The 27737-nt window shown below is 37.9% G+C and overlaps 1 protein-coding gene across 2 annotated transcripts; it reads left to right on the forward strand.

Moving 5' to 3' along the window:
- The first annotated feature begins 1012 nt into the window (after positions 1–1012).
- GKAP1 (G kinase anchoring protein 1) lies at positions 1013–26616 on the forward strand. 2 transcript variants are annotated; one of them, XM_075740332.1, is made up of 12 exons: positions 1013–1208; positions 7217–7480; positions 9617–9760; positions 15614–15691; positions 17285–17408; positions 18487–18509; positions 19230–19382; positions 19782–19883; positions 21793–21856; positions 23303–23373; positions 24286–24363; positions 26308–26616. In XM_075740332.1, exons 2-12 carry the CDS (start codon positions 7268–7270, stop codon positions 26353–26355), a joined length of 1098 nt encoding a protein of 365 aa, XP_075596447.1. In that variant the 5' UTR covers positions 1013–1208; positions 7217–7267; the 3' UTR covers positions 26356–26616. The 2 variants fall into 2 exon arrangements, with proteins under 2 accessions (XP_075596447.1, XP_075596448.1); XM_075740333.1 differs by lacking the exon at positions 1013–1208 and adding an exon at positions 1302–1501.
- The last annotated feature ends 1121 nt before the right edge of the window (positions 26617–27737 follow it).

The raw sequence follows: 27737 nt of genomic DNA on the forward strand, positions 1-27737 counted from the left end.
TGTAGGGCTTTACAAATGAATCTGAAAATATTTTGTAAGAAAAATATATTTGCAGGACATCACTTCAACAAATGCACATTTTATGCATTTCTAGTATTACGTAACTTTTACTTGACAGCTAACACTAAACACAATACAGGAAACTTTGTTATACTGCAAACGGCAGCCTCATTACCTGGGTTATTTATGCTATGATCTGTAATGATGCAACACACGGATAGCGCACTAGCTGAAAGAATCAATGCAAACGAACAAAGGGCAAGGGTGAGGGGGTTATTTTTGTGTTTGGTTTTGGGTTTTTTTTGCTGGACTGGATGCCACGGTCACAAAGAGCAGTGGTGCGATTTGCTCCTGCTTAAAAACCTTCACTACCGTACAGAACCAGTTCTGGTCTTCTGGCCTTTTCTGGTCTCGGTCGTAGCCCGAACGCGGGCCCTCCAGCTGACCGTTAGTGCCCCTGAAGGGCGGTACTCTGAAGCACTTCGAAGAAACCCTTGGCGTTTCATCGCGGCTAACGCAGGTTAGATGTTTTGCGAGGATCGAACGGGGAATGGAGGCGCGTACCCCATTTCCCTGCCATTTGCCCTCCTGCCGTGCCCCCCCGAGTCCCGGCTCCGCACCCCCCCCAGCCCCCATCCCTGCTGCGCAAGCCCCCCCCTCAGGCCCGGACCCCCGGGCAGGGGAGCGCCCTCCACCCCCCCCGCAGCGGCCTCGAAGGGGGCGTGCGGCCGCGCACCGACAGCCGCGGGGACACAGCTCCGCCCCGGGGCACGCCAAGGGTTCGCGCGGCCCCGTGAGCGGAACCAGCTGGCGTCCCAGCTCGCCTCGACCTCCGACGCGGCGCCGGGGCCGGCGGCGGCGCTCCCGCGGTGCATGCCGGGCGGTGCGTGCCGGGCAGTGCCGGCCCTGCGGCCGCCCCGGGGGCGGGGGGGGGGGCTGAGGGTAGGCGACCCGCGCCCAGTAGTTATTTTGATCCCGGCGGGACCCCGTATCCGCAGCGCGCGCCCCGGTGCCCAGCACCCAGCCAACCAGGGGGCGAGGGACATCAACCCGCCGGCCAGCGGCGCGCGTGCTTACGGCTACGGCTGCGGCGCGCGCCCCGCCCCCGCCGGCCCGTTGTAACCGCCCGCCCAGGGGCCGCGGCGCGGCTGCTCTCCTCTGCTCTCCTTCCCTCCCTCCCTCCCTCCCTCCCTGCCGCCGCGACCCGAGTGAGTGTCCCGCGGGGGGCGCCCGCCCCTCCGTCCGTCCGTCTGTCTCTCGGCTGCTGCCCCCCCCGCTCCCACCTGCTCTCCCTTCCGGGGCGGTCGGGGCTCTGCGCCGCCCTGCTCTGCCCGGCGCTGCCCGCGGTGGGAAGGGGGCGGCCGCGGGCCTGTGGCGGCGGGGAGGCAGCGCGTCCACCCGGGGCCGGGAGCCGTGCCTCCTAGCGGCCCCTTCTGCGTGGGCCTCGCCGTGCCCCGGCGGGAGAGCGGCGCTCCGGGGCCGGGAGGGCGGCGTGGCGCAGGTGTCGGCCGCGGGGCGGTTGGCCGGGAGCGGCCGGGGCGCGCGGGTCGGGCAAACTCACGGTGTGGGGGGGGGGGGGGGGGGGGGGGGGGGGGGGGGGGGGGCCGGAGCCGTGTCTGCCTGCCTCGGGAGTACAGGCGCCTCTTCCCCAAAAGTGACTTTTTCTACCCGTTTGTTATCTTCAGTGGCACAAGGAAGGCTTGCTGCTTCTGGTTGTGTGTTTTGGTGAGAGATGCGTTCCTTAAAAAAAAAAAAAAATCAGCTACAGCAAAAAAGCGCTGGTCGTAATTAGAAGCCCAAACGTCGCTAGAACGTAGTATTTACTGATCGCTGGTTAATTGAGATTACTAATATGTATTGGTATCTAAGAATGCTAGTATTTTTGGTTGCATTAGTCACGCACACAGTAAATTGAATGTGAAACTTCAAAGTTTGTTAGATAGAGGTTCTAACTTTAAAGCTTCACTAGTTTACTTCTTTTCTTCTTTTTTCCCCCTTTTTTTTCTTCTTTGGGGGGAGGGGGTTAGGGGGGTGGTATTACTTTCTCAGCACCCTGTGCTCAAACTAAAGTCAGACTTACCTAGTCACTTTTACATTTTAATCCTGAGTTTAAAAAAATGTTTTAAACCCCGTTCCTCAAAACCATTAGTTTTTCCGCAGCACAGTAGTAAATTCACCGTATTCCCCTTTCAAACTGTGCAAGGCCCTTTACCTGCCAAGGGTTTATTGCTGCTGTGTATGCCAGTGCTGCAACTCTCAAGTAGATTTATGAATAGTTTTTTTTGTTTGTTTTGTTTTGGGGTTTGGTTTTGTTGGGGTTTTTTTTTTTTTTTTTTTGGCTGTGAAGTTACTTGTGAAACTAATTGACAAGCTGATGAATTGACTTTAGGTAATTTTAAAGATTTAGAGCAGTTTAATGCAGCTTTATAGCTTTTGATCAGATGGCATAAAACAAAAGCAATTTGAATGGAGAGAGCTTGTCCAACTGAGAGGACCTCCTGTAAATTCACCGATAAGGAAAAGTAGATTGAGCTTGCTGTGGTAAACGTATAAACAGGCAAAGATCAATACGTAATGTGCAGAAGGTATGAAGGTTGATCAGCACCAGTAGGGAATGGACACGTTCCTTCATTTACAAATGTATATTGTGTATTTCAGTGTTATTTCAGTTTTACAAGCAAGTACTGAAGTCAGTCAATGCTTCAGGTGTTTGCTAAGAATGTATATTGATTGTAGATTATCATAAATATACATTTTAGTGGTAGGAACAAGTAGATTGTATTTGGGAAGAAGCTTTAGCATGACAATACCCTGTTATCAAAGTTTTCTGAAATGTGCATCTTTATTAGTGGTTTATTAGACGATGAAAGTGGTTAAATAGGAAACGGGTTATATTTTTAGGCTTTTCAGCATGTTTTCCTTGACATAGTAAAGCCTCACATTTAAAGCTATGCGGTTATTTCATAGGTGCTTGAAGGTGTACTACTGGCATCAGACCAGAGGTTCCTACATTGTGACGTACTGCTCACTTCTTAGGGGTGCTTGAACGCTTGCCAGCTATATGGTAACTCATGCACATGTGCAAAGCTGCACGCAGGCCAGGAAGCTGCTGATGCTCAAACAAAATAAGCTTGTGGATGTGTGCTAAACTCTTCTTAGTATGCGTATTGGACAGTTTACAGTAGAGCTTTTAAAACTTTAACAGTATTTCAAAAGCTATTTCACCCGCACCAGGTGGGTAAATGCAAGGAACTGATGCAAAGGGGATTTCAAGTTATGGTAACACCAGATGAGTGTGTTACTTTTATTACTGCAATCTTTGTTATGTCATGTCTGAAACAAGACTGAAGCTCTTCAGGGCATTGATGGATCTTCTGTTTCTGAATATACTTAGTACACTTCAAGGAACTGCAGTTAAAAAGACACCTTTTCAATCATGTCACAGTTAAACTTTTTAAATATGTCTCCTTGTTTATCAAGAACTTAGACTAAGCACTTTTTGCTTACAAATCACTGTATCAAATGTGCTAAAGTAATACATTATATGTTTCATAAATAGGACCAACTTCTCTTGATTTAGTATCAAATTCCAAAATAATCCATTCATGTAGGCTGACATGATTTATAGATGAGTATGACCCAGGAATCAGTAGAGTGTCAATAAAATGACTACTTGCTAGCTATAACAAATCCTTTTATGTTGCCTTGAAGTTATGTGGTGTATCATGCTTATTGTATGTTGTTGATACATCAGTATGAATAATATGTCATTTTCGTTGTAGGAACTCTTCTCACAAACTTTATTGTTTGAAACAGATTGCAGAGACAGTTGAACTAGTAGTTTATAAAACAAAGTTTTGAAAACTGAGTCATTTATTGTTGCCATCTGTGTATCGATGCCATAGTGATGTCGCACCTGTGAAATGCATTATCAGTGATCTTTTCATTAACATAAAAATGGAGGGTTAATAACTTTCTTGGTACATTAGAGAAAGTCTTCTCAGAACCGTATGACTAGCTGTAATGCACGACGCACATGGAAACAACTCCAAGTACTGATGTTTGTTTGCTAGGCTTTAAGTTGCAGTCTTGCTTGAGATATTAATGAGCTCCGTAGATGCCCCAAGCACACTTTGCTTCCTTTTACTGCTCTTAGAGATTTTTGCTGTACTCCATATCGTAAGGAGAGGAATTGTCTTGCATGTAGATAGGCTGTGGCCATCTGACTATTATGAATACATAACACTTCTCAGACTGCCAAACTCCTGAAACCACTGTAAAGGTTGATATGATTTTTCAGATCCTAGTTTGATCCATGGAATTACAAAACACGCTATGGTATTTGAATTCTGTTTTTGCATGATCAAAAAGCCACTTTGAGCACAGCCTCAAGCTCAAGAATGTCAGTGCTTTAATTTTATAAGACTGTTCACACCTGTAATAATAAAGAACAATACAAATTATAATTCTCTGTTAAAGGAAAAAAAATAATCTTGTGAAAGGGGTGGCAAGCACCTATGCTTAGCTGAAAGCTTTTGAGATCAGTCCATTGGTTTCCTGTTGGGAGGGCAGTAAAATCTTGGAACTGAACTATTAGGTACATGGTATCATTTGGCTGTCGTAATTGTAGTTGCAGTGTTAAAATGTGAAGCATGGCATGGCAGTAGGCCTCTGTGAATCACTGGGATCCATCTTAAGTGTTGCAGAAGTGGGATGATTACATCCTGCTCTAATATAAATAGCTATATTGAAATGACCTACTAACTGAGTTAGCAATAGTAACTGGTCTTCCAAACTTAACTGAAAAATAATCTATAATCTCATGTATTTGCAGTTTCCTCTACAAGCTCTTTGCTATCTTTTTTTTATTATTTTTTTTTCCTATTCAGTGGAAACAAATATAATTGAGGAATAAACTTCCATAAATTAATTTAATGTTATTTCATGTTGTATTTCAGGGAATTATAACAGCAGAATTCCATGAGTAGTACTTGCCTAATATGCTTGTCATCTGGGCACTTGATTGCGTGCCAACTACAGTCAGACAGGAAAAGTAAACCTGTTGTATTTTTGTTGTATTTGTTGAAAAGCGAGAGAGGAGTTTGCAGCCATATTTCATAGTGATGTAGAGCTTCAGCTGCTATGGCTGAGTCCAACCTCTTTTCATCTTTCTTTATCTCTTGTTCTAAAGTGTCTAATAATTGTATCTTGATGATGTTTTCTCTAAAATTGTGTTTCCAACAGATCACTGTAGCTTGAAAATATGAAATATTTTCAAATTGTATGGGCAAAAAGAAGTATTTTGCACCATTAGCAGCTGACAATAAAGACTGTGTTGTGCTGTTTGTTTGAATGAAAACTCAAATATTTCACAGTAGATAGAGACTAGAAATGTCAAGCTTTTGGCATTTCTGGAGTCATCCTGTACTGCACTAATTTGTTTTAAGCCAAACACAGTAGAGAATTTACAAACTTGCAGCATTAGGACTGTTGTAGTCTGGTGTAGTGCCAAGAGCACTATCCAGTATTGTAAGTTTGTGTTACAGCATGACTGAGCACTTCTGTCTGGTGCTGTTTTTCTGTGAAGATGAATCTAATCTTTTCTCTCAGTTTCAGGTTTCAACTTACTGCATGTTCAAGTAGTAAGAGCACAACTTGACTGAGTATTAAAATGCATTTAAAAACGTGTACAAACCCAGAAAAATCCAAACTTATGCTGTTATTAAATAATTTAAAGTGAGTAAGAAGTACTAATTACTTATGGTGTTTTAGATGTGACTGATGTGGGTTTTTTAGATCTGCAGTTGTGGTCTCATCAGAGAGTCTGAACATCATCATCAGGTAGATTCACAATTTGATATCAAGTTTGTTTTGTTTATAGGATACAACCAGCTTCATACAATCAGCTTAATTCTCCTTTTTTGAGAAAAATAGAGTAGGGTAACTTTTGTATGAGAAGAATGTTGTTCATTGTAGCCTTTGTCTTTGGTAAACTTAAATAAGGACAGTATTAGCTTACTTGCTGATTCTCATTCACCTCTGAGAAATGAAATGTAATACTTCTTTGTAATAATTCTTTTGGTTAATGGTCACAATGGTGACCATTTACCATAGCACTTCTAACATAACATTGTTTCGTGTTGATACATCTGAGTGTCTGTAGAGCACTTAGACAGGTTTGCCCTTGAGAAAGTCTGGAATTTAGTGATAAAAACAATCTCTTGAAATTTCTGTGGATTCTCATGTTCTTCTGTAATAGTAGTTAACAAGCAACACATTTGTAGACCACCTAAGCAGACATTCTGCTTATGTTCACACTTGCCAAACTGTAAGGATTTCTTTCAAAAGAGAATGTGTTATTTCACTGCACCTCTTTATTGTAGTACATAGCTAGATGTTTTCTATGAAACTTATCACTGATGAAATAACATCATTTTCAATCTTCTCTTAATTCACTAAACTTTGCATGGAAAAATTGCAAGTAGCCAAATATTCTTATGCCAAAAATTTCACTTTTACACTAGACAAATGATTTGTACTTTGGAATGGTATCATGGGGATATACACATTGATTGCAGCTACAGGGGGCAACAGAAGCCATAAGTGTGTTTCCCAATTCTGCCTCCCCACTCCCCTCATCCTGTATGTTGTGCTGTAAGAGCAGGTGAGCCTAATGTTTGAGAGCAGTACTAGCCACAATGCTGGGCTTGCCTTGCTGTGGAGAAAACTGCTTGTTGAATTTCCAGTGGCTTGGGAACAGAATGATACTACTTGTAAAATAAGAAATAAGCCTGTTTACCCAAAACTGGAGCCTGCATATGCATAATACCTACTTGTTTTCTTTCTCAAACTGTATGTTTGTCAGGCTCAAGGGGTGGAATCTGAAACAGTTTTGGAGCACTACACTGTATTTTTTTTTTTTCCTCGTCCCCAGATCATGAAGGCCAACTTGTTTCAGAGCCTCCTACTTGTTTTTTTCCATCAAACATAATCTCTCAGGAACAAAAGTAGTAGCCTAAAATTACTGTTGGTTTATAGATTGTTCTTCCCTTTTGTTATTCTCGTTTGAATACTTAAGATAATACAGCTTAGTAAAAATAGAAATAATACTGAGTTTTGGCATTTTTTTAATACTAATCCTGTAGCTAACAGATATGAATTACTGATTGTTCGGTCAAACACTGTTTTCATTCTCATTTCTGTACTAATTTCCTAGGAAACCTGATAACTAAAAAGAAACCAGCTCAGTAGAATTTCCGATGTGGCAATGGCATCTACTGTAATCAGTTCGGTTCCTACCACTGCATCTCGTTTTGCTTTACTGCAAGTCGAAAGCGACACTGATTCGGAGCCTGGAAAAGGACGAAGTGGCCGAGGTGCCAGTAAATCTCAGGCTTCAGGGGGAAGATCATCTGCAAATGAGAAAAAAAGAAAGAAAAGGAGAAAAAAGAAAGAACAGCAGCAGAGTGAGGCCAATGAGGTAAAGGAGTTGTGTTTTCAGTAGTGAGTGAGGTTTTTATAAATAATTTTTGCTGTCCCTGGCAAGTCATTATTTTTTTTTTTAATGAAACAAATGCTATTTAGTGACAGAGACTACATTTTTTTCTTTCCCTTATTAAGAATTCTTATATAAACATAGGATACTCCCTACTATGCAAGTTGAAAATTTTGAGTGAGAATAAATTGTTAGGTTTCACTTTTTTGATAGCACCACTTGAATAATAAATTTCTGATGAAGGGCATGACCTTTCTAAAAAGTGATTGATAAGAAACAACTTGTTTTCAGAGGTTTGTAGGTAGTCAGTTCTAGTTGCCTATTTGAACAGCCAGCATGTTAAAATTCAGAGGTGTTTTCAAGTCTTTTTAGGAGATAGGCCTACCTACTCTGTCTGAAGAGCTTTAAAATCTGGTTTCCTAAGTTGTAATTTTCAGATTTATCCATCACTCCAGCCCCTTAATTCCTTTTTTCCCCCTGTGAATTGGGAGCGGCAGGGCAGGGGGGTGGCCGGCAGAGTGAAGAACAGTGGTGATTTTCTGGCTTTGGGATTCTTAAACCTCAGATGAAATGGCAATTAAGATGTGAAACTGAAAGATTTCTTCCAAGATTCTGGGAACTGGAATTCTAGATTGCTATGTCGAACAACCAATCTGAGATAATCTTTTTGCCTGAAACTGTACACATCTCTTACCAAATTTCATATGTTAAACAAAACCCCCAAACCCATCTTTTATTTTAGTATCTATTAACCTGAAAAATCTTTGAAATTTTAGTAGTTGCAGTAATGCTAAGTGATTTTTTTATTTCCAGCTTTGATGCTGTTCTTTTATATTGAAGGTTAAGTTTTCAGTAAGCATACCCTGATGTTTCTTTATATCTGTCTTAACATCATCAAAACTTTTTAACGCCATCAAAATAATTGCGTGTATGCATAAGCATCGCATATATCTACAGAAATTCATTTGCATGGAAATGATACTTATTCTTGTGACGGCAGAGAGGCAAGTAAGGGCTGACTCATTTTCTTCACCCCAGCATATACTATGTCTATGGCTATACTCCACTGAAGTTATAAATCAGAATGGTCTGCACCAGTGTTCTTGCCAGCACTGTAATCTGAAGAAGGAACAAGGGATTGTAGTGCTGGTGCAGGCAGCAAGAGAGACAGTAGCGAAGCAGAAGGCAGTATGACAAGGGACTGTTTGGGGGGGGGGGCAGGGGGAAGGAAAACAATTCTGAAGTATCTGCATTATTACCTGATTTTAAGTAACTTTAAGCTAAATTGAGCTGCCATTTTAAGAAGGAGTCATGGCACTGGATAAACACACATTAAGGAGAACACTGTTATTGTACTTTGTTTCTCTTCATCTGATAATAGCTTCTTTCTCCCTTCCGGGAGCCTTTATGTTAAGGAAATCCCTGTCTCTAAATTGATAGTAGATCGGTGCCTTTATTTTCACTCCAGGTAAGGACTAGAGTATCAGTTAATGCTTAAGCTTGAGCAGTGAATGTCTTTCAGCTGCCAAATTTGCAGATTATTTGTTCACTAACAAATTTTATAATTATGTAAGGTATTTTTAAGATGGCACTGTTGTATCCGTATGGTGCAGTGATTAAAAATAATTCTTAATGCATGTTCTTAAAACATCACCAACTTTAGATTGTTGACAAACTGTAAGGACTGTCTACATTGTTCTTTTTCTACCTGAACTTCTAGCTCCTCTGTTTGCTGATGCCAAATCTGTGTATACCACGTTTTCTTTGGCATTATATTTAATTTGAGTCAGGTGTGAGCACACCGTAATATCTGATCCAGCATGAAATCTGTTGGAAAAAGTTATCTTTTCAGATTTGTTGAATGTACTTTCAGCCGGCAAAATATATTTGCTTTTTCATTGTTTTGTTATGTGGCTGTGGTGTTTCGATCCACAGTTTTCCATAATTTACATTATAGTGTGTACCACAAATGATTAAACAAACATGTATCCCAAACTACAGAGGAAGGTAAAGCACATGCGTGTCTATTTGCACTTGTGTCTGAATGCCTTTGTTAGCATTAAGGCTGTTTCTGTATGCTCGTCGATGTTTTGATGAATGTTAAAAATAACTGTTTTTCAGCTCAGAAACCTTGCTTTTAAAAAGATTCCTCAGAAATCCTCACATGGAAGCTGTCTGTCTCAGCATGAACGAAAGCTGCACACTGCATTGCAGAAGGACTCTCAGGAAGAAAATTGGCAGGAGTGGAGACAAAGAGATGAGCAGGTACAGTTTACTGTATTTAGTTGTCTCTGGCTTTCCTAAAATATGTTACACCATGAAGTTAAGTCTCATGGATAAAGAGAGATGGCTGGAGAGTAAGCAACAAAATACTGCCATACAGAAGGAAAGGTTTCAGTGGAAATTCAGGCCGGATCTTCTGTCGAATAGAGTTTAGAGCCAGTACATGCTGCTCTTTGCATACCTCATAGCTGGACTGTGATTACTGGAGTGTGGTAAGAGGAATCTCTATCATTTGGACAACAAGTAGAAATACAACCATGGAAGGATAGTGAAATGCTGTGGTGGGAGCGAAGCTGGGGATATTTTGGTGGAGCAATATATGGATATACAGCCTGGATCGTATGCCAGGCTTGGTAAGTTCTGTTAGGCATGAAATAACTGGTTTGTTTCTAAGTAACAAAGAGCACTTGAACTCTGAGTGCTGACTGTCTCTCTTAGCACACTAGGGTAGTTCTATCAGTGTAGGAACCTCTGTTTTTTAATGTTAGAACATCGTTTTGGTAATAATACTGTTAGTAGGATTCATTAACACTTGAAGGCTAAAAGAAAGATAAAGCAAAGACTGTGCCAGTATGAAGGCAAATAAAATGTTTTCGCTGTGTTTCTTCTTGCCAAAGCTACCACAAACAGAAACTACACACTGAAATGCACTTAAATCCAAAACAGTAAAATAATCTTCACCTTGAACAAATACAATAGTTTGCTGTTCTTGTGATGTCAGTTAGGAACAGTACTTACAGCTGAAACCGGCCTTTTTGGTTCTTGACTTGAATTCAGCATTTAAAATACTCCTTTTTGACACTGAAGAATGTATAGTGAGTTTATTGTATGGTGTTTTAAAGTATATGAATGTTATGAATTGTTTGCAGTACTTTAACTATTTTAGGCCAAAATAGCATAGATGAACAAAGAAAGAATTTGGTTTAGTGCATTTTTTCAGATAGTGCTTAAAGAAACGTTTTGGTACACTTTTTTCTAGGTTCCTTTTACATAATTTTCTGCTACGTACACATTCACTGTGGATAATATTTTGACCTGTCTTGTTATGCTTGAAGATGCCCTTCAGAGCATTTTACTTTCCAAAAACTTTTCCAAGGCAAATTACTAATAAGTGACACCAACTGGAGTTAAAAAGTGTTTCATGAAGCTGTTGAACTTCTATGGTGGCATCTACTGGGATGTTATTTTATTTTACAGAGACATTTTCAACTTAGTCTCACCAAAAAAGATGGTATTGAACTGCTGCTTGTTCTAATTAAGACATGATATAGAAAGCTATATTGATGAAAGACTGACATTTGGATAGTGTCCTTGATTTTTGTGTGTTGCTACTGCTTTGGTATAGTGCTTCCTTAAACAGGGTATAGCCAAGTGCTTAACTTTCCAGGCTTCTTGATGGTTATCCTAGCAGTAGAGTAATGGCCTAATAATCCTCTTGAAAATTTCCAGACCTAGTTAACTTCAGAATTTCTTTTTAAGGTACAGATTTGCTTTGTTCAGTGCTTGCTGGTTTTTTTATTCTGTGTGGTATGAAACTATTATTTCAGGTAAAAAATAATTGTATAGTGTAATTACTGGGTGGTGAAATGGTCAGAGAAAGTAAACACAGTTATAAACAATAAATTTTTATTAATTTTGATCTTACTGACATAGGCTGTGAAGTTACCATAGGATTCTTTTATTTTAAAAATAACTTTAAAGCAATTACCATAATTGTAACATACGATAGTTATAGTTCAAAAGACATCTCTCTCCCATTTTTATGAGAAAAAGAAATAGCCAAATGCTGTCACAGTTCTTGAGGTTGAAGAATAGACTGTTTTGCAGCATAACTACGTTCTGAACAGCTTTCTGTGGTCACAGTGGGCTGAGCATAAAGAATGGAGGTACAGTGTGGACTGTGAATATTTTTCCAGCAAATCCTGTGTTAACTCTTCTTTTGCTACACTAAACATTTAGTGAAATGGTTGACACTGGTGTGATCACTGTTAGAGTGCAGTGTTGATATTTTGTAAACATGAAATAATTAAACTTTGTTTCAAGTTATTGGTATGACTTTGATGCTGTAGGTTTTGAGGAAACCATAAAGGTTACAGTGAAAATTTGTGGTTCATGAATGGTTTAAAGCATTGGGTTTTAGACTTCAAAGTGCCAAAGAATTGCCCAAACTGCTTCAAACTTACTTTTAACTTTACCCGGAAACTCTTAAAAATGTGAATATTGGAATCTGATGGATGGAAAAAGAAATTGCTACTTGTGATTCGTGTCTTAGAACAGCAATCAAAATGTTTGCTATAGCTCAAAGTATATAATATGGATGCATGTCTTGTTAGGATAAAATATGCATAATCAATACAATTCTTTTTAAAACTGTTATTTCACTGTTTGTAGATGCTGCCCATGTATTACAGCACTGGCAGGCATTGAATTAGCTTTTTCTTGTTTTTTCTTATATGAGAGGGGAAAAAAGGACACGAGTGAAAATGGTGAGGCATTTATTTTAATTATGGTGTATGAATTTTTAGGCTTTTAAGGAGAATTACTAAAAGCTCCTGCTGATTTCTGCAGTAGCCTACTAACACAGCAGTAGAGGACTTGTGACCCTGAAATAAAAATTAGGCATTAAAGGCCAGTGTCACACAAAGAACGACGAGCCTTCAATCTCCACAGCTTTGCTTCATTATTTCTGTTTGATATTATCACCAACAGTTTAGGTAATAACTTGTTCTATTGTCTGTAATCTTGTTGCTCAAATTGTTGTAACAGTTCCATTTCATGATATGCATACAAGGTTACTTTTTTAAGTAATGAGTTACAGTGTTTGCTTATCACTTGTTAAATTATTATTTGTTATGTTCTGTAAGACTAAAATTTGAAGAATCCATGGATAATTCTGATTTAAAGAATTGTGATCTTAAGGTAAATTTGATTACAGATGCAACGTACAAGTATTAGAGACTTGATGCTTTGAGCATAGTAATGAGCGAAGAAAAGCACATGCTTTGGAGTAGATCTGAAAGGCAAATCTGCTGAGCAGTAATGTCTAATCGGTCTGAGCACATGGAGTCAGAACTGATACATGACTGAGGGCTGCAGGTAGTTTTTCCTCACGCTTGTTCAAAACATGGACCACTCAGTTGTATCTCTAAATGACCCAGGAGGAGGTGGGGCAGGCACTTGTCTAGATTCTGTTTAGTTTAATTCTTAAGTAACTTGAAATAAAATCTGGCTCCAAGCTGTTCTTTCCCTTCCTATGACTGTGCCAAAAACATGGCTGCAGGGTGATTTACATCTGCACTGTTCATCCCCTTGAAGCTGCCTTACTTTTATTGGGAGGTGTTGCGTGGTACACGTGTATGCAGCAATTACCCTACTCAAGTCAGTGTCTCGGCCATTTAGCAGCAAGGTCCTGTCTCTCTCAGCCCATTTCTTCTTGAATTCTGACAGACAGTGAAGCCTCACATGGAGGGTGTTAAAGTTCTTATCAGCAATTTCTCATGTACCAGTTTATCTCATGTTGTGGCTTTACCCCAAGGGAAAGAGGAGGAGAATGAAAAAAACCCATGTGGGTTGAGATAAAGGCAGGTTAATAGGATAACAAAGGAAAAGAGTAACAATGGTAATAATAATAAAAATCCAAGTGATGCACAAATGTAATTGGTCACCACAATAGAAGGAGAAAAACCTAAACAATAACCTGATACCAAGTCTGTTTCCCAGCAGCAATCCCACCTCCCGGCTCACTTCCCCAGTTATATCCGTAGCATGATGTTCTATGGTAGGGAACATCCTTTTAGCCAGTCTGGGTCAGCTGTCCTGGCTGTACTGTCCCTGCTTCTTGTGCACCTGGGAGGGCGTGGGAAGCTGGAAAGTCCTTGACTTGGTGTACAACTACCCAGCCACAACTGAAAACAGATGTTGTGTGTTATCAACATTATTTTCATATTAAATATGAAACACAGCGCTCTACTGGCTACTAAAAGAAAATTATCTCAGCTGAAACCAGGACATATCATTACCACCCCTTCAGGAATATACACTCAATAGGGTCTATGTATAGCTTTTTAAGAAAAAGTTGTTTACTAAACACAGATACAGAGAAAAAGGTAAAGAGAGAGAAGCCGTGCTTATGTTAGTGTGGTATGGGTTAAAGGAAGTATCAGTTAAACTATCTTAAAGCCCACAATAGCACCACACTTAAGATTAGCAGGAGATGGTCCTTAGAACTTACAGGAGGTCCCTGTAGGAGGAAGAGGAGGTAAAGTATTCTTTTGAAATGAAGGTAGGTTTGTTCTGGGAAAGACAGGGGACCAGCTGCAAAATGGATTCAACAGACTTGAGAATGGCATTGAAAACAAACAAAATGGCATTGAAAGGTTTGACAGATTACCTTGTTTAGTCAAGGCTGCATCAAATGTCAATAAGTGGTTTTAACTGTTCTGCTGTCCCTGTGTTGCTTTTTCATAAAGTCATGCTGACTGTATTTTAAGATTTAATAAAAGTATCTGTTCTCTGAGTTGGAGAGACTGATTCACAAGAAGGTTCAAGCTGCAAATGGCACGTGCTTGTCTGAGAGGGGAGACATGAGTTTGAATTCTTCATATTCAGAAGGCATGAAGTCCTAGCCTCTCAATTCCACAGTTTCACTTGTCCCATAGTACAATATTGACAATGAAGAGGTAAATTTTAAATGGTGTACTGCAAGGGGTAGTGATATTCAGCACTGAGTGAGAAAACGTGTCTCCCTCCTTCCACAGAGGTCAGCTCCACAAAGAGCATCTCCCAGTTCATGACAAGTTCCTCTCTTCATATTTACCCTCCGAATTACCATACTACCTGGCACTTCCCTTTTAAAGGATTGTCAACATTTTTCTTAACTATGGAGCTGTTATGTAAATAACACAGTCTTTATTCAGCAAAGCTTTTAAGAGAGTCACTGGAAGAGCTTTGTGCATGGATCTTAATTTCTTAGAACTATTAGGTGTAATCTGGAGCTTGCCTATTGGTTTTGCACTTCCAGTACCTAAGCAAAGGAACCCATGGCTTCTAGATTTTTGGATAGGTTTAAGTGGTAGTGAGCCTATAGCTATCTATCCAGAGACAGTCAGGCTATGCATAGAAGCTGAACTGAACATGCTTGGGAAACTATGGAGGAGATGACTGGCTTTGAGACTATTCAGATGTAAAGCTCTCAACTCTGCTGCCGCTTAGAAGTAGCGACCTTTGTATAGCCAGCTTCAAACATGCAGACTTGTCCTGAATTGAATGACTGCTAGGTAAATAAATTATGGTAGGGTTATTGTTATACTAGAGATCACAAAATGCAAACTTCCTAAAAGTTTTCTGAGAAAAGGAAGAGAAAACATCTTGAAATAATTCAGGCTTTCTTAGTTCTGCTCTCCTTTTAAGAAAAAAAATACAGTGTACTTAACCTATCTTTTCTACGCAATGGATGAGCACTTAGACTTTCTGGTGGTCTGCAGTAACCATTTTCAATCTTTAACATCCTCTGGTTTTCATGTTTCAGACTAAAAAAAATTTAAAGAAATCTCACGTAAACAAATCATCAAGGTGATAACTGTATTACATAAAGATGTGCACAACTTATTGTAAGCTTATATCCATCACAAAGTTTCCTGAAACAAGGTATTTTATTACTTACGGTACAAAAAGGTATACTAGCTGTTAATAATGCCATATGTCACATCAGTGAAACAGCTTTTTGGCAATTGTAGCGATAAGTGTATTGAAACTGAAATTTTAGTGTGGCCTTAGTGGTTTTGTGTGGTTTTTTTAACAACCTAATCACATGAAATGTTAATTTTGTTTCTTCAGCTGACATCTGAAATGTTTGAAGCTGATCTTGAAAAAGCGTTGCTGCTAAGCAAATTAGAATACGAAGAGCACAAAAAGGTATTTGCAGGATTCATCCTAATGTAAAAGCTGTAGAAGTTTGACCCTTGAAGTTTAAAAAGCAAGAAACCCTCCTAAAAGTACCATTTTCTTCATGTAAATTGTTTGCTTACACTGTTCAGATGCCTAAGAGTTCAGAGAAATACTGGATTTGAAAGAAACCATATATAATAGTATTGGGTGTTTTGGTTTTGTTTTTTTTTAATTGGCCTGTGAAGGTGGAAAATTAGTTTTACTTTTTCAATTTTCTGGCATATAAAAGCACTGAAATTTTTTAAGAGTAGAAGAGATCCTGACCTTCCTCAGAAAAAATGCAGCACATTTGAAGAATAAGAGAATCAAAGCACTGACTTCTCCTTAGGCCTTAAAGTGTTAGTTATGGTTGAATCATTGGCATCTTTTGCTAACATCTTTTTGCTAGTTTGAGTGTAAATATTTTAGTTCTAATAAGCTCTTTACTTTTTCTTAGCTGGCCAGGATGCTTTTTTCTGAGTGGTTCTTAAGGAACACTAAAGAATTGTTCTGAAAAAGTATGCTTAGATGAAAATTTTCTTTCAAACAGAAGTTGCTTCTTTTTTTGCAATAAATCAGGAGCCAATGAAATGTTATGAAGATATGTAAATTTAAATATAATTATGCATCATAAATAAAAATTGCACATGCGCTATTGTACAAATATCTCTGTATAACAGTAATTTTTGAGGGGGAGAGTACCGTAGTTTTTGAAAACCAACGATAAATTTTTAACTGACATAATAAAGTTCTTTTTTAAAGTGAAGACAATCTTTAGGCATAGTGGCGTAGCATCACTTGTAGACTTTTTTAGAATTATCTCTGTATAATTTAAAACATATACTAGATATTCAAAATATACAGTAGACTGAACAAATCTTGTTTCTATGGAAAGAAAAACACTCCATTTCCATCTTTGCTTTCTAGATAACAGTTTTTTTCTTAAGATTATTTAACACTTAAGATTATTTTAAATCTTAATTAAAATATTCAATTAATCAGTATTTAAGTTTATTTCTAATGTTAATGTAGATGTGTGGGGAGGTGGGGCTCTGCTTCAAATAGCTATCATGTACCAGCCTGTCTGATTTCAATAGGAGTAAGGTCAATTGGTAGAGCATTGCTGCACACTAATAGCTTTCTGACTTCTACTGAATGACTAAGCATATTTTGAGAATTAGAAGAAGCTACAGTAGATCTCTTCTTTTTTTTTTTTTTTTTTTTTTCCTTAAAGAAAGTACTAACCTGCATTGTGTAGCACTCTGCTTTCCTGAATTTGACTACAGTATATTCACAGTTTATGAGTTTCTGGATAAAATTTGATGTAGCTGATTATGGAAGTATTAGGCTGATAGTTCATTTGCTGTTTAGTGAAGAGCAATGCTCTACTTCAGAGAACAGAATCAATGCTTAATTGCTGATATTTTGTGCATTCTTTAAACCAATCTGAAGCCTGCAAATTACTTGTAAGGCTAAAATCTCCTTTAGTACATTATCATTATTTTTTTTCCTATATAAAGCTTCAGGGAAAAACATTTGGGTATTGAAGAAAATTATACCAGTGGGACTTTATTCTTCTAGGAATATGAAAACGTTGAAAATACTTCATCTCAGTCAAAGTCTGTGAATAAGAAAAAGAACCAGCAAGGAAAAGACAAACCTCTCACTGTGTCTCTGAAAGACTTTCAGTCAGACAGTAATATAGGTATGCCTTATCATACCATATGAGCTGTTCTACTTGGAATTTTCATAGTGTGTGTGCTAACAGCAAAATGCCCTTCTATCTCTGTTCATTAATACTGTGTTTAAACAAACACTGAATGAGTTGCAGTTAGTGTGTCCTACCGAGTCTAAAAGCTAAGTGTTCATTATATAATAATGGGCTAGTTAGATTAGCAGGAACAAAAGAAGAGGTTAAGGAAAACATAATTTCATGTAGTATCCCTGGGGTGGGTGGTGGACTCAAACACTCTTAATGTGACTTTTTTTAAAAAAAATCAAAGGTTTTTTTGTTTTGTTTTACTAAGTTTGCTCTCCTCAGGTAACTGAGTGTCTCTGTTTCCTGGGTAATAGCAAGTAATTGTTTGCCTGTCTTCATGATACTGACTTCTAATAAGATGAGTAAATATTGAAATAACTTATATATACTCATTATATGCATTATTTGTATGTTTAAAATTCCTTCATCTCTGTCTATTGAGCAGAGGTTCTGAATGTTAGTGAGGAAATCAAGGCAGGTGCTAGAAAAGGAAGGAAGTAATTTGTTTTCTAAGGTTTTTCTTCTAAGGATGTTTTTTATCTAAATCTACAATATTTATTAAGCACGTTATTTCTAAATAACATGCATAAAGGAAAAATTGAAAGCACAGCAATCTGGAAGGCATGGAAGGCATTCAGGTATACAGTGAGATACGTGCTATAAAAGCCTAAATAGATGTAAGAAGAAACAAACCAGCAAATTCCTTAAGTGTCTGTACCAAAGACATTGCCTTCCACTTTAACTGAAGCAAACGAATATGGGATGCTGCTTTTCGTTAAATAGTCTTAAATACCGGGGAGAAGGTGCAAATACAGGGATTGATGTAATACATCGTTTATAATCTTGACTTCTAATGCTTTAGTAATGACTTCGTTTATTGTGACTTTGAGAGGAGAGTTAATGTTGAAGTACTCCAATAGCTGGGTTCCCCCTGCAAAGCTTTTCAAAATGTCTTGTTTCAATGGCCAGCTGTGTAAGATTTGAGTAACTTACTGATGTCTTTTTTTTTTTCTATTCTTTTCAGATAACCTTGGTAAAAAACATGAGGTAAGTCTTATTCAAACTAGTTTAATAATACAAAAACCCCCAAAAAACAAACAAAAAACCCCAACCTCAACAACAAAAACTCTTATGTTTAGAAGGTAATTATTTTGGCACTTTATGTAGCAACAATCAATTTTCATTCTGAAACTGACTGATTTCCATTTGGAAAATTTTTACAGATGCAGATTTAATACACCTGTATGTCTGCAGTTCTTCTATCTTGAGAACTTAGTATTGGCTTTCTTAGAGCTACCTCTTGCTTCTTTAGTTTTCAGATAGTCTTTGATGCAACTTGCAGATTTAAAAGCATGTTAAAAAATACAAATTGTAGTACAAAAAAAAAGAAGCAAATTAGATAAGAAAGTATTGTGATGCTAGTATGTTGTGGTGCAGTCCACAAATACAAAAACTCTTAGAAGGAAGAATAGTTAACAGTGAAACAAAACATAAATTAATGTTGTCATAGTGCAAAATTATTAAACTCCATGCTTTTGTTTAATCTCATCATCAACTAAATGATAACTGTTAGTTAATTTCTAAGCTCTTCAGTTGGTATCATATTCTCTGGGTGGAAGTTACAGTATTCTCAGGATGTACAACATTAAACAGTATCTAGATGTAATGCTTTTCCATGGCTTAAGCTGTTTTTGAAACATATTGATTTCTAGCTCAGTGTTAACTTCCATGCAAAGGAAGATATGTTATAGTACTTATTTTTGACAGGAACTGAACTCTTCCCAGTCTTCGCTGCGTGATGGAGGATTTTTCAACAGGCTTGAAGATGATGTTCACCGAATACTGGAGAGAGAAAAAAGGAGAGTCCAGCTCACTGATTACAGTGAAGCAGATAATTGCCCATCTCATGAACACAACCAGGCATGTAAAACAGCAGTCATTCTGAAGTGAAGAAGGTTGCCCCATGAAGCTTGTTCAATGACCAGAAAGGAGCACCTGAGTAGAAGAAAGCAAAAATCAAAAGCATGATAATCTTAAAGAATTAAAAAACCCACAACACTGTAATATTTTTATCTATCTGAAGAGGTATTTAAATGACTTAATTTTTTTAACACGAAACACTTGTGATTGAAATACTTTTTGCTCCACAGAAAATGCCAGTATTTATTACTACATTTCTTATCCTTTTGGTATCTATTCACATATACCTCTTTAGTTCTGATCAAAATTTCTCATCTTTAACAAATAAGTAAGTTGTCTTTCCCAAGAATCAAATTCACATGACTGAATTATTAAGAAGTGATATTTTCTTGCTTATAGGAGAGTGTTTTGAAAGATGGAAAAACAGCACGACTAAAGCTCGAGCTTGAAAAGAAAGATGCAGAAATTGAGCGACTGAAGAATATAATAACTCAGTGGGAGGTATGTAGCTGATAATACCTTCAGATAGACAAAATTTTACATAATGATACATTTGAAACAAAGTATTTATTAAAATGTGACCAATTCGTAGAGATGCTGTAGAGTGGCCCCAGGTTACGTATTTACAGAGCAAATTATTCCTTCAGTACTTTCCTTCATTCTTGGTAAGTAAGTTAAGCATCTAAAAATAATCAAATCAAAGCATCCAGAAGTAAACTTCATAGTTGACATATCACTCACTACTTGTTTTCTAGTATTGCTGTTTTTGTGGTAAAAAAAAAAAAAGTAATCTAAGACTAAGCAAGATCTTGAGTGATCTGATCTGCCTTGGAAGTTAGCTCTGCTTTTAGCAGGAAGTCAGCCTTTCTTGGTCTTTTCCAACTTATTTATTTGTTAAATTCTACTCAGCTTTTCTTGCATTTAAGAGCTACATATTTTGGTGATTTTTTTGTAGATTCAGTCCAATGTTTGAAGTGGTTAAACCTGACAAAATATTCATTGATTTCTTTAAGAGAAGTTCCTTTAAAGCTGCAGTGTAGCGAGAATGGAGTCCTGTATTTTGTTATATATTTTCCTGTTACATACAAGTGAAATTGGAAATCAAATTCACCGTATGCTAAAACACACCAGGAAAAAAAAATATTTGCTCATTAATAATTACATGGTATTGCTATATAACGGAGTAGCTAGGGAAAATATTTATGTCTCCCTGTTGTCAGGCCGCGTTAGCATTGTCTGGATAGTAAATAGAGCAAAAAGGGCAAAATGTGCATGAGCAACTGGCATTGTAATAAAATACAGTAAAGCAGCATAGAATTATTTTAAATTATTACTATTTTTATTCATTGCTTAAGGTAGGCTGAGCAGGTTGGCAGTTGGCAAGTTTTCTGATGCTTCAAAGAAGTACTTTTACTTGTAGTAATAAAGACATGACCTTTGTTAACAGCTGTTTTCACTAAAGTTGGAATCCCTGTGCGTTTAACTTTAAAGTATAAACCCATTCATATTTACCACTATCAGCACTTGATCACATGTGACAGAATAAACACGATGCATAAGGATACTAGTGAAGTGATGGATGATGATACTGCTGTTTAATTTTATGAACTTGTCCAAAGACCTTAATACAATTTAGGTGGCCATGAAAGGTCTGGCTTAAACGTGAGTTAATTATCCTCAAGGACTGGTGTGATACTCAGTGGAAAACAGTAGCTTTTTATTACAGAAAAAGTATGCCTGAAATGAAACTTTTTTTCAAGAGCCTACAAGAGCAAACTGTATGAAGAGACTTGTGACAGGAAAAATAAGTTTACAGTTAAGATACATGGCTAGAATTGACATTGGTGGCCAATTAAGGAAAAGACTGACTTAGGAAGAAAGTGTGGTGATATCAGCTAGAAAAGAGTTGAAAAGGAAAGAAACTAACACAATAACAATAACTGCTGAATAAAATAACCTGTAGAGCAGTGGGGTCTTGTCCTACTTGCCAAGTAATACAGCAAACTATTTGTATCATCTTGGTATCTAGAAAGTGCATTATAATTGTAATTTTTCAGGGCAGGAACCTCAAAGGCCTTGATGCAACAGGCCTATATAGTTCAGGCAGACCCGAATGGTGGTTCCTGCACTATCAATGCATGGATGTAACTTTCTTTAACTTGCTCTAAACCTTGTGTTTGCCTTTTTTTCTTGACTCTCAGCTATTAATCCACTTCTCCTGTTATGTATTCCTTACCTTGGCTGTGGTTTAATTAAGGCATAGATGGTCTTAAAAGTCTCTTCCAACCTAAATGATTCTATGATTCTGTGTGTGATTAGATTCTCCGCAGAAGTCAACATTTTAAACTCTAAGTCATGCTTAGTTTATAGAATACAGTATAGATGCAATAATTCAATCTCTTCAATACAGGCAAAGTATAAAGAAGTAAAAGCAAGAAATGCACAGCTTCTGAAGATGATGCAAGAAGGTGAAAGTAAGTTAAGAGTTTTATCAGGATTTGACTCAGTGACAGCTACAAAGAACTAAGAAACTATTAATTGGCAATGACCCCAGTGAACTACAGAATTTGGTGGACTACGCAGTATTGCATTTCCATTATTATATAATGAAATAATCAGTTGAGTGTTGAGATCATTCTTTGAAAATACCAACTGTTCAGTTACATTTTAGGTACAATGATTCTTTGAATTAGACTTTCTTTTGCTAGTGATAGCTACATGTTCTAGACTGATTTCCATCAGAACATCTGTTTAGACACACTTGAGGAAACTGTTCAATTCTTGCATCTTCGCAAGCTGTGCTTTGAGCTGTTAGAAACATCATTCTACATCAAAGCAAGTCTTTTGCCCTACAATGAGAAGGGATAGCTAAACCATGGGATTATATATGCAACTGTGTGGTAATTTTCTTCTGTTAGAACACTGTTCAGAGTATTTATGATTCAGGGTTTGTTGTCAAAGTTTGGGAAAAAAAAATATATATGTAAATATCCTAGTATCTTTATATTTGTTATGCATAGTTATCCTTTAATATTACTAATATTGATGAATTTGTTTGAGTCTGTGATGCTAGCCACACTAATTTTGTTACAAAATTGCCTTTGCTTTTCAATTTCTTAATTTAGCTCTGAAATGTAGTTTCTTTTCGGGGCTAATTTTTCAGCTAAAAAAGAGCTCAACTTTTTTCTTTAAAGTATGTTTACAAAAACTATGTCTAAACTAGTTCAAATGTTCATAATGTCATTGATCATTGCAAATTTTAACTTGGAACTTTATTACTTCAGGTCAGTGTCTGAGCCAAGATGAAATATTTTCATCTTGAGAGGAAGGAGGTGAAGTTCTGAAGGTTTTTTCTTTGTGGAATAGTCACATACTATAAAATGAGCAATTTTGTGTTTTTCTACAGACTGAGTATTCTGTATTTTGGGGATAAGAAAGTTCATGACAGAATTGAGCCTTGAAAAAACTTCATTTCTTCATATTGAGAATTCTAAGTTATCCACAGATATTTCACAGACACTAGTTAAACATCTCCATATTTGAGTAAATAGAAGTTTCTATAGCTGTGACTGAGCTCGTATGTGAAACTTATGATCCCAAAATCTTGATCCATTGCCAATATTGGTTTTTATGATGGAGTTTGTTCACAATGGACATCTCTAAAATTCATGCTCCTTATGGGGTAAGTGTGGGTAAGTAGTGCAAGGTTGAGGTTTAATCTCCAGAACTTTTCAAGCTGCGACTAATGGCATTGATAGCTAATGGTTGGCTTTGATTTACAACATCTACTGTTCTTTTAGTGAAGAAGACATTATTTAGAGGTGACAAAATAATGAAATAAAGTGAGGTCACAGTGCTATCGCAGATGAAGACCTGTAAATCTAGAAAGATCCTCATGCTGTGTGTTTCTCTTTCTGTAGTGAAAGACAAAGCAGAAATACTCCTACAGGTTGATGAATCTCAAATTATCAAAAATGAATTGACTGTACAGGTAAGGAAGGATTTCTAAATGTAAAATTTCATGGCTATTTCAAAGATGCTATTTATTTAAAGGCAGTGATAGAGGTGGGGGAGGGAGGAAGCTGAAACAAAAACTTGTTTGAAGCAAAATGTTACATTTCATCCTTAGCCCTGCACTATGTGTGTCAGAGGATGTGTATTATGTAAATGTCCACTGTGACTCACTGAGAACTGTTTCTGGAAAGACAGCAGACCTCAGCATGCCTGAAATGATTTTGGCCTGAACAGCACCTTAGGAATATCATTCTTTGGTAACTGAAACCAGGAAGCTCAGAAAGGTGCTTCAGAAGATGCTTCTTTTCTGTCTGGTTTTTGGTTGTGGGGGTTTCTTCGTATTGTTTTGTTTTGTTTGGGGTTTTTTGATTTCTAGTATCAAGTTGATGAACACAAGTGAGCTACAAATTACTTAAGACATGTCAGTTGTCCAGTCACTGTAGTAGAGGTCGTGCAACACTCTTACGCTGTTTTTTGGTCCACAGCAACTATTAGTTCTAAGCCCTTCACGTGTCCAAATGTCTTGCATATAACACAGTACTATTTTTTGAAGGTGATGTAATAGGCTTATCTGTGTTGCATAATACTACATCAGTTAAGTGTTTTATGGAATAAACTAATGCAGAGTCCAAAAGTCAAAAGAGTTGGTAACTTTATAGCTTTTGTATATCATTATACAGGTAAACCAGTAGATTTTGCTTGGGAAATAAGTCATTACATAATGTTTTACTTGTACTTTCAGATCATCCATAAAGATAGTGCTAGTCACTCTTGAACTCAGCATGTATTACCTGTTTGTCCAACACCGTAGTAATGGAGAACAACATTGACTTGATAAAGTCACAGACAGGAAGACTATCTTATAAATTCATATTCTGTATGTTTTTAGGTAACTGTACTTCATGCTGCATTAGAGCAAGAAAGATCCAAAGTGAAACTGCTGCAGGCAGAATTAACAAAATACCAGGTACTTATTTTTTGTGTTTGTAAGTTTACCCATTCTTGATGTAGCTGAGACTATCATGAGGTAATGTGCTCTGAACTGATCTATTAGCTCTAATTTTTTCAGTTCAAAAAAAATTAGTGGTTCATATTGTAGAATCAAAAAAACCCCAAACAGTAGCAAAACTACAGCACATTTTTTGCAAGTTGAAGTCTACCACCTGTTTTGTACTTTCAATCTTCCTGAAGTAAGTAGTCAATAAACATACTTCAAGCAACAGGTTGGTTTCACTGTCTAACTGTGTGTAACTGGACTAACTGGAGACTTCATGGCTTTTTTTGCCACATTGTTTCTTTGGTTCTGTATCTTAGTTCTGTCTCTGGCCACATCTTTGTAGGAGATTCACAAGTTGTGTGGAAATGAGTGATAAGGTTGGTGTCTTGCTGACTCTGCAAATGCTGTTTTGTTCAACTTGGCTGCTAATGCAACTCATGCTAGTGAATTTCAGTTAACTTTTGCATAAACAGTATGCTGCTTAACATTCTGACTTTTGAAGTGTGACAGTTTTTGCGGATAAGGATTAGTACTTGTATGTGACTTGTCACATTTGGGTTTTCTGGCTGTTGTTTTGGTGGGGGTTTTTTTTGTTTTGACTGTGACCTTTTGCAGGTTACCAGGAAAGCCTGTAATATATAATGGAAACTTATAAGGTAGCTGTGTAGTCTTTGGCAAGCTATCCTATTTCAAGTTGCAACACATTGTCTGTATTGAAATACTGTAATGTTGTGAAAACTGGTTCATTAAGCCATAATTACTCTTTCTGAAGTAACAGATCTTTTCTGACTACGTTAAATTGTTTGGCTAGCATGACATGGGGTTCTGTATGTAATCTCTTGTCTTTTTGTGTTGTCTTTTTCCCTTTGTCACTCTACTGCAAGTGATAAAGTTCCTTCTTAAAATTGGCTGGCAGTAGTTGACAAATATAAATGCTTCTTCAGTCCCTTACAGACAAGCTGAGTGCTCATACTACTAATTGAAACTAAAGTAAATCTTTTCTCAAATTCAGTCATTCACATCACTGTTCTGACATACAACTTCAGTCTGTTTGTTTTCCCCTCCCATCCATGCCTTTGCTCATGTTAAGTATTTTTCTCTGTAAATATAAATTTTTGAATAAGATAAATTTATCTTGTGGTTAATTGTAATAAACAGTATTAAAAGAGTAACAGTAAAAATTTACAAAAAAATGGTCTTTGTTATATGCTTAGTAATTAATGCAAAATCACTTATTCTGTGGCTGTCTTTCCACTAGCCCACACCAGGCTAATGTTTTTATCTTTTCACATCTTGCTATATTTCCTGCTTAATTCATCACCCTGAGGGCTGGTTTGTTGTTTGGGTTTTTTTTTGGTCAGTTGGGTTTTTACTTTTTTTTAACTACTTTTTTTGGGTGTGTTTTATTTTAGGAAAGCTGTTTCGTCTGCCTTGCAGGCATTGTTATTTCTGCTTTTATTATTCTCTCCTGTAATATTACAGGCTGACTAGGACAACCCTTCTTCTTTTACTACTTTTTGTGGCATTGTCTTTGATTAACAAGGCACTTTTTTTTAATGGAATACTGCTTTGAAACACAAGGATGCCTTTGAAAAAAAAACCCCCAAAATCTGTGGATTAAAAACAAAGAAACAAAAAGCAACAAAAAAGGCAATAAGCGAGAGTGGTTTTTATCCCTAGCTGTAACATCTCAGTTATGTATAAGTGTCTTGACTATTTTAATTTATACAACAATATTTCGTGTTAAGACAAGTTTGTGTCCCATAGTAGTTGTATAATTTAACAGAAGTATGCAACTTAACTCCTGAGTTTTTTCTTGTTAATTTATATAACTTTAATATACAAAATAACTGCAGATATAAAGTGTCATGTCTAGTATATTAACTAAACATTTGTTTTAATTCTTTCTTACAGAGTGGGAAAAAAGGGAAAAGGCACTCAGAATCTGACCAGTGCAGGTGATGTCCTCTGCTACCAGATTCAAAGAAAAAAAACTACCATCAGATCTTTCTTCAGGGTTTTGCAGAAATTTATGTATTTGTTGCACAACTGCTCAACTATGCAGTTTTTGAAGAGAAATTAACAATTACTAGTTTGTTTCAAGTCTGAATAATTGATTTGTTGCACTTTCTGCTACAGAAAAATTAGAAAACTAGTATTCAAGCAGAGCTGAAACTGTGTAATGCAATTAGTTTTTCATCATCAATAAAATTTACTCTTCCATTTCTTTGTTTGAATTCTTCCTTTCACAGAATTTCTCAATTGAGAAGACTTCATTTAATGACTATCAAGATCCAAATGCTTTAGGATGCAAATGGTCAAAGTTTTACCAAGTCAAAACTGAAAATGAGAGAGCTCATGCAAAAGCGTCTTGCTGTTGCTGAATCCAGATCTGTTTAAAAAAACAGTCAACAGTCATTATTTCAACAAGGCTGAGTACAAGGTCCTGCATCTAGGTCAGGACAACCCCCTTGTATCAATACAGACTGGGGGATGAAAGGATTGAGAGCAGCGCTGCAAAGAAGGACTTGGGGGTGTTAGTTGATGAGAAACTCAACATGACCCAGCAATGTGGGCTCACAGCCCATGTCCTGGGCTGCACTGAAAGCAATGTGACCAGTAGGTCAAGGAAGGTGATTCTGCCCCTCTACTCCACTCTCATGAGACCCCACCTGGAGTGGGTCCCCAGTACAAAAAAGGCATGGACCTGCTGGAGCGAGTCCAGAGGAAGGCCATGAAGCTGACCAGAGGGCTGGAGGACCTCTCCTGCGAGGACAGGCTGAGAGAGTTGGGGTTGTTCAGCCTGGAGAAGGCTCCAGGGAGACCTTATAGCAGCCTCCCAGTACCTGAAGGGGGCCTACAAAAAAGCTGGAGAGGGGCTGTTTACAAGGGCATGTAGTGATAGGACAAGGGGTAATGGCTTTAAACTAAGAGGGTAGATTTAGATTAGATATAACAAGAAATTCTTTACTGTGAGGGTGGTGAGGCACTGGAACAGGTTGCCCAGAGAGGTTGTGGATGCCCCCTCCCTGGAAGTGTTCAAGGCCAGGTTGGATGGGGCTTTGGCAGGGACACCTGGTCTAGTGGAGGGTGTCCCTCCCTACTGCAGGGGGGTTGGAACTACATGATCTTTGGGGTCCTTTCCAACCCAAACCATTCTGTGAGCTGTATACTTTTCATACCTACATGGGTGTGTTGTTTTTTGCTGGGATAGAGTTCATTTTCTTCACAGTAGCTGGTATGGAGCTATGGTTTGCATTTGTGCTGAAAACAGTGTTGGTAATAGAGATGTTTTTGTTACTCCTGAGCAGTGCTTACACAGAGCCAAGGCCTTTTCTGCTTCT

Source organism: Balearica regulorum, chromosome Z (genome assembly GCF_011004875.1).
Source record: "Balearica regulorum gibbericeps isolate bBalReg1 chromosome Z, bBalReg1.pri, whole genome shotgun sequence".
Classification (NCBI taxonomy): Eukaryota; Metazoa; Chordata; class Aves; order Gruiformes; family Gruidae; genus Balearica; species Balearica regulorum.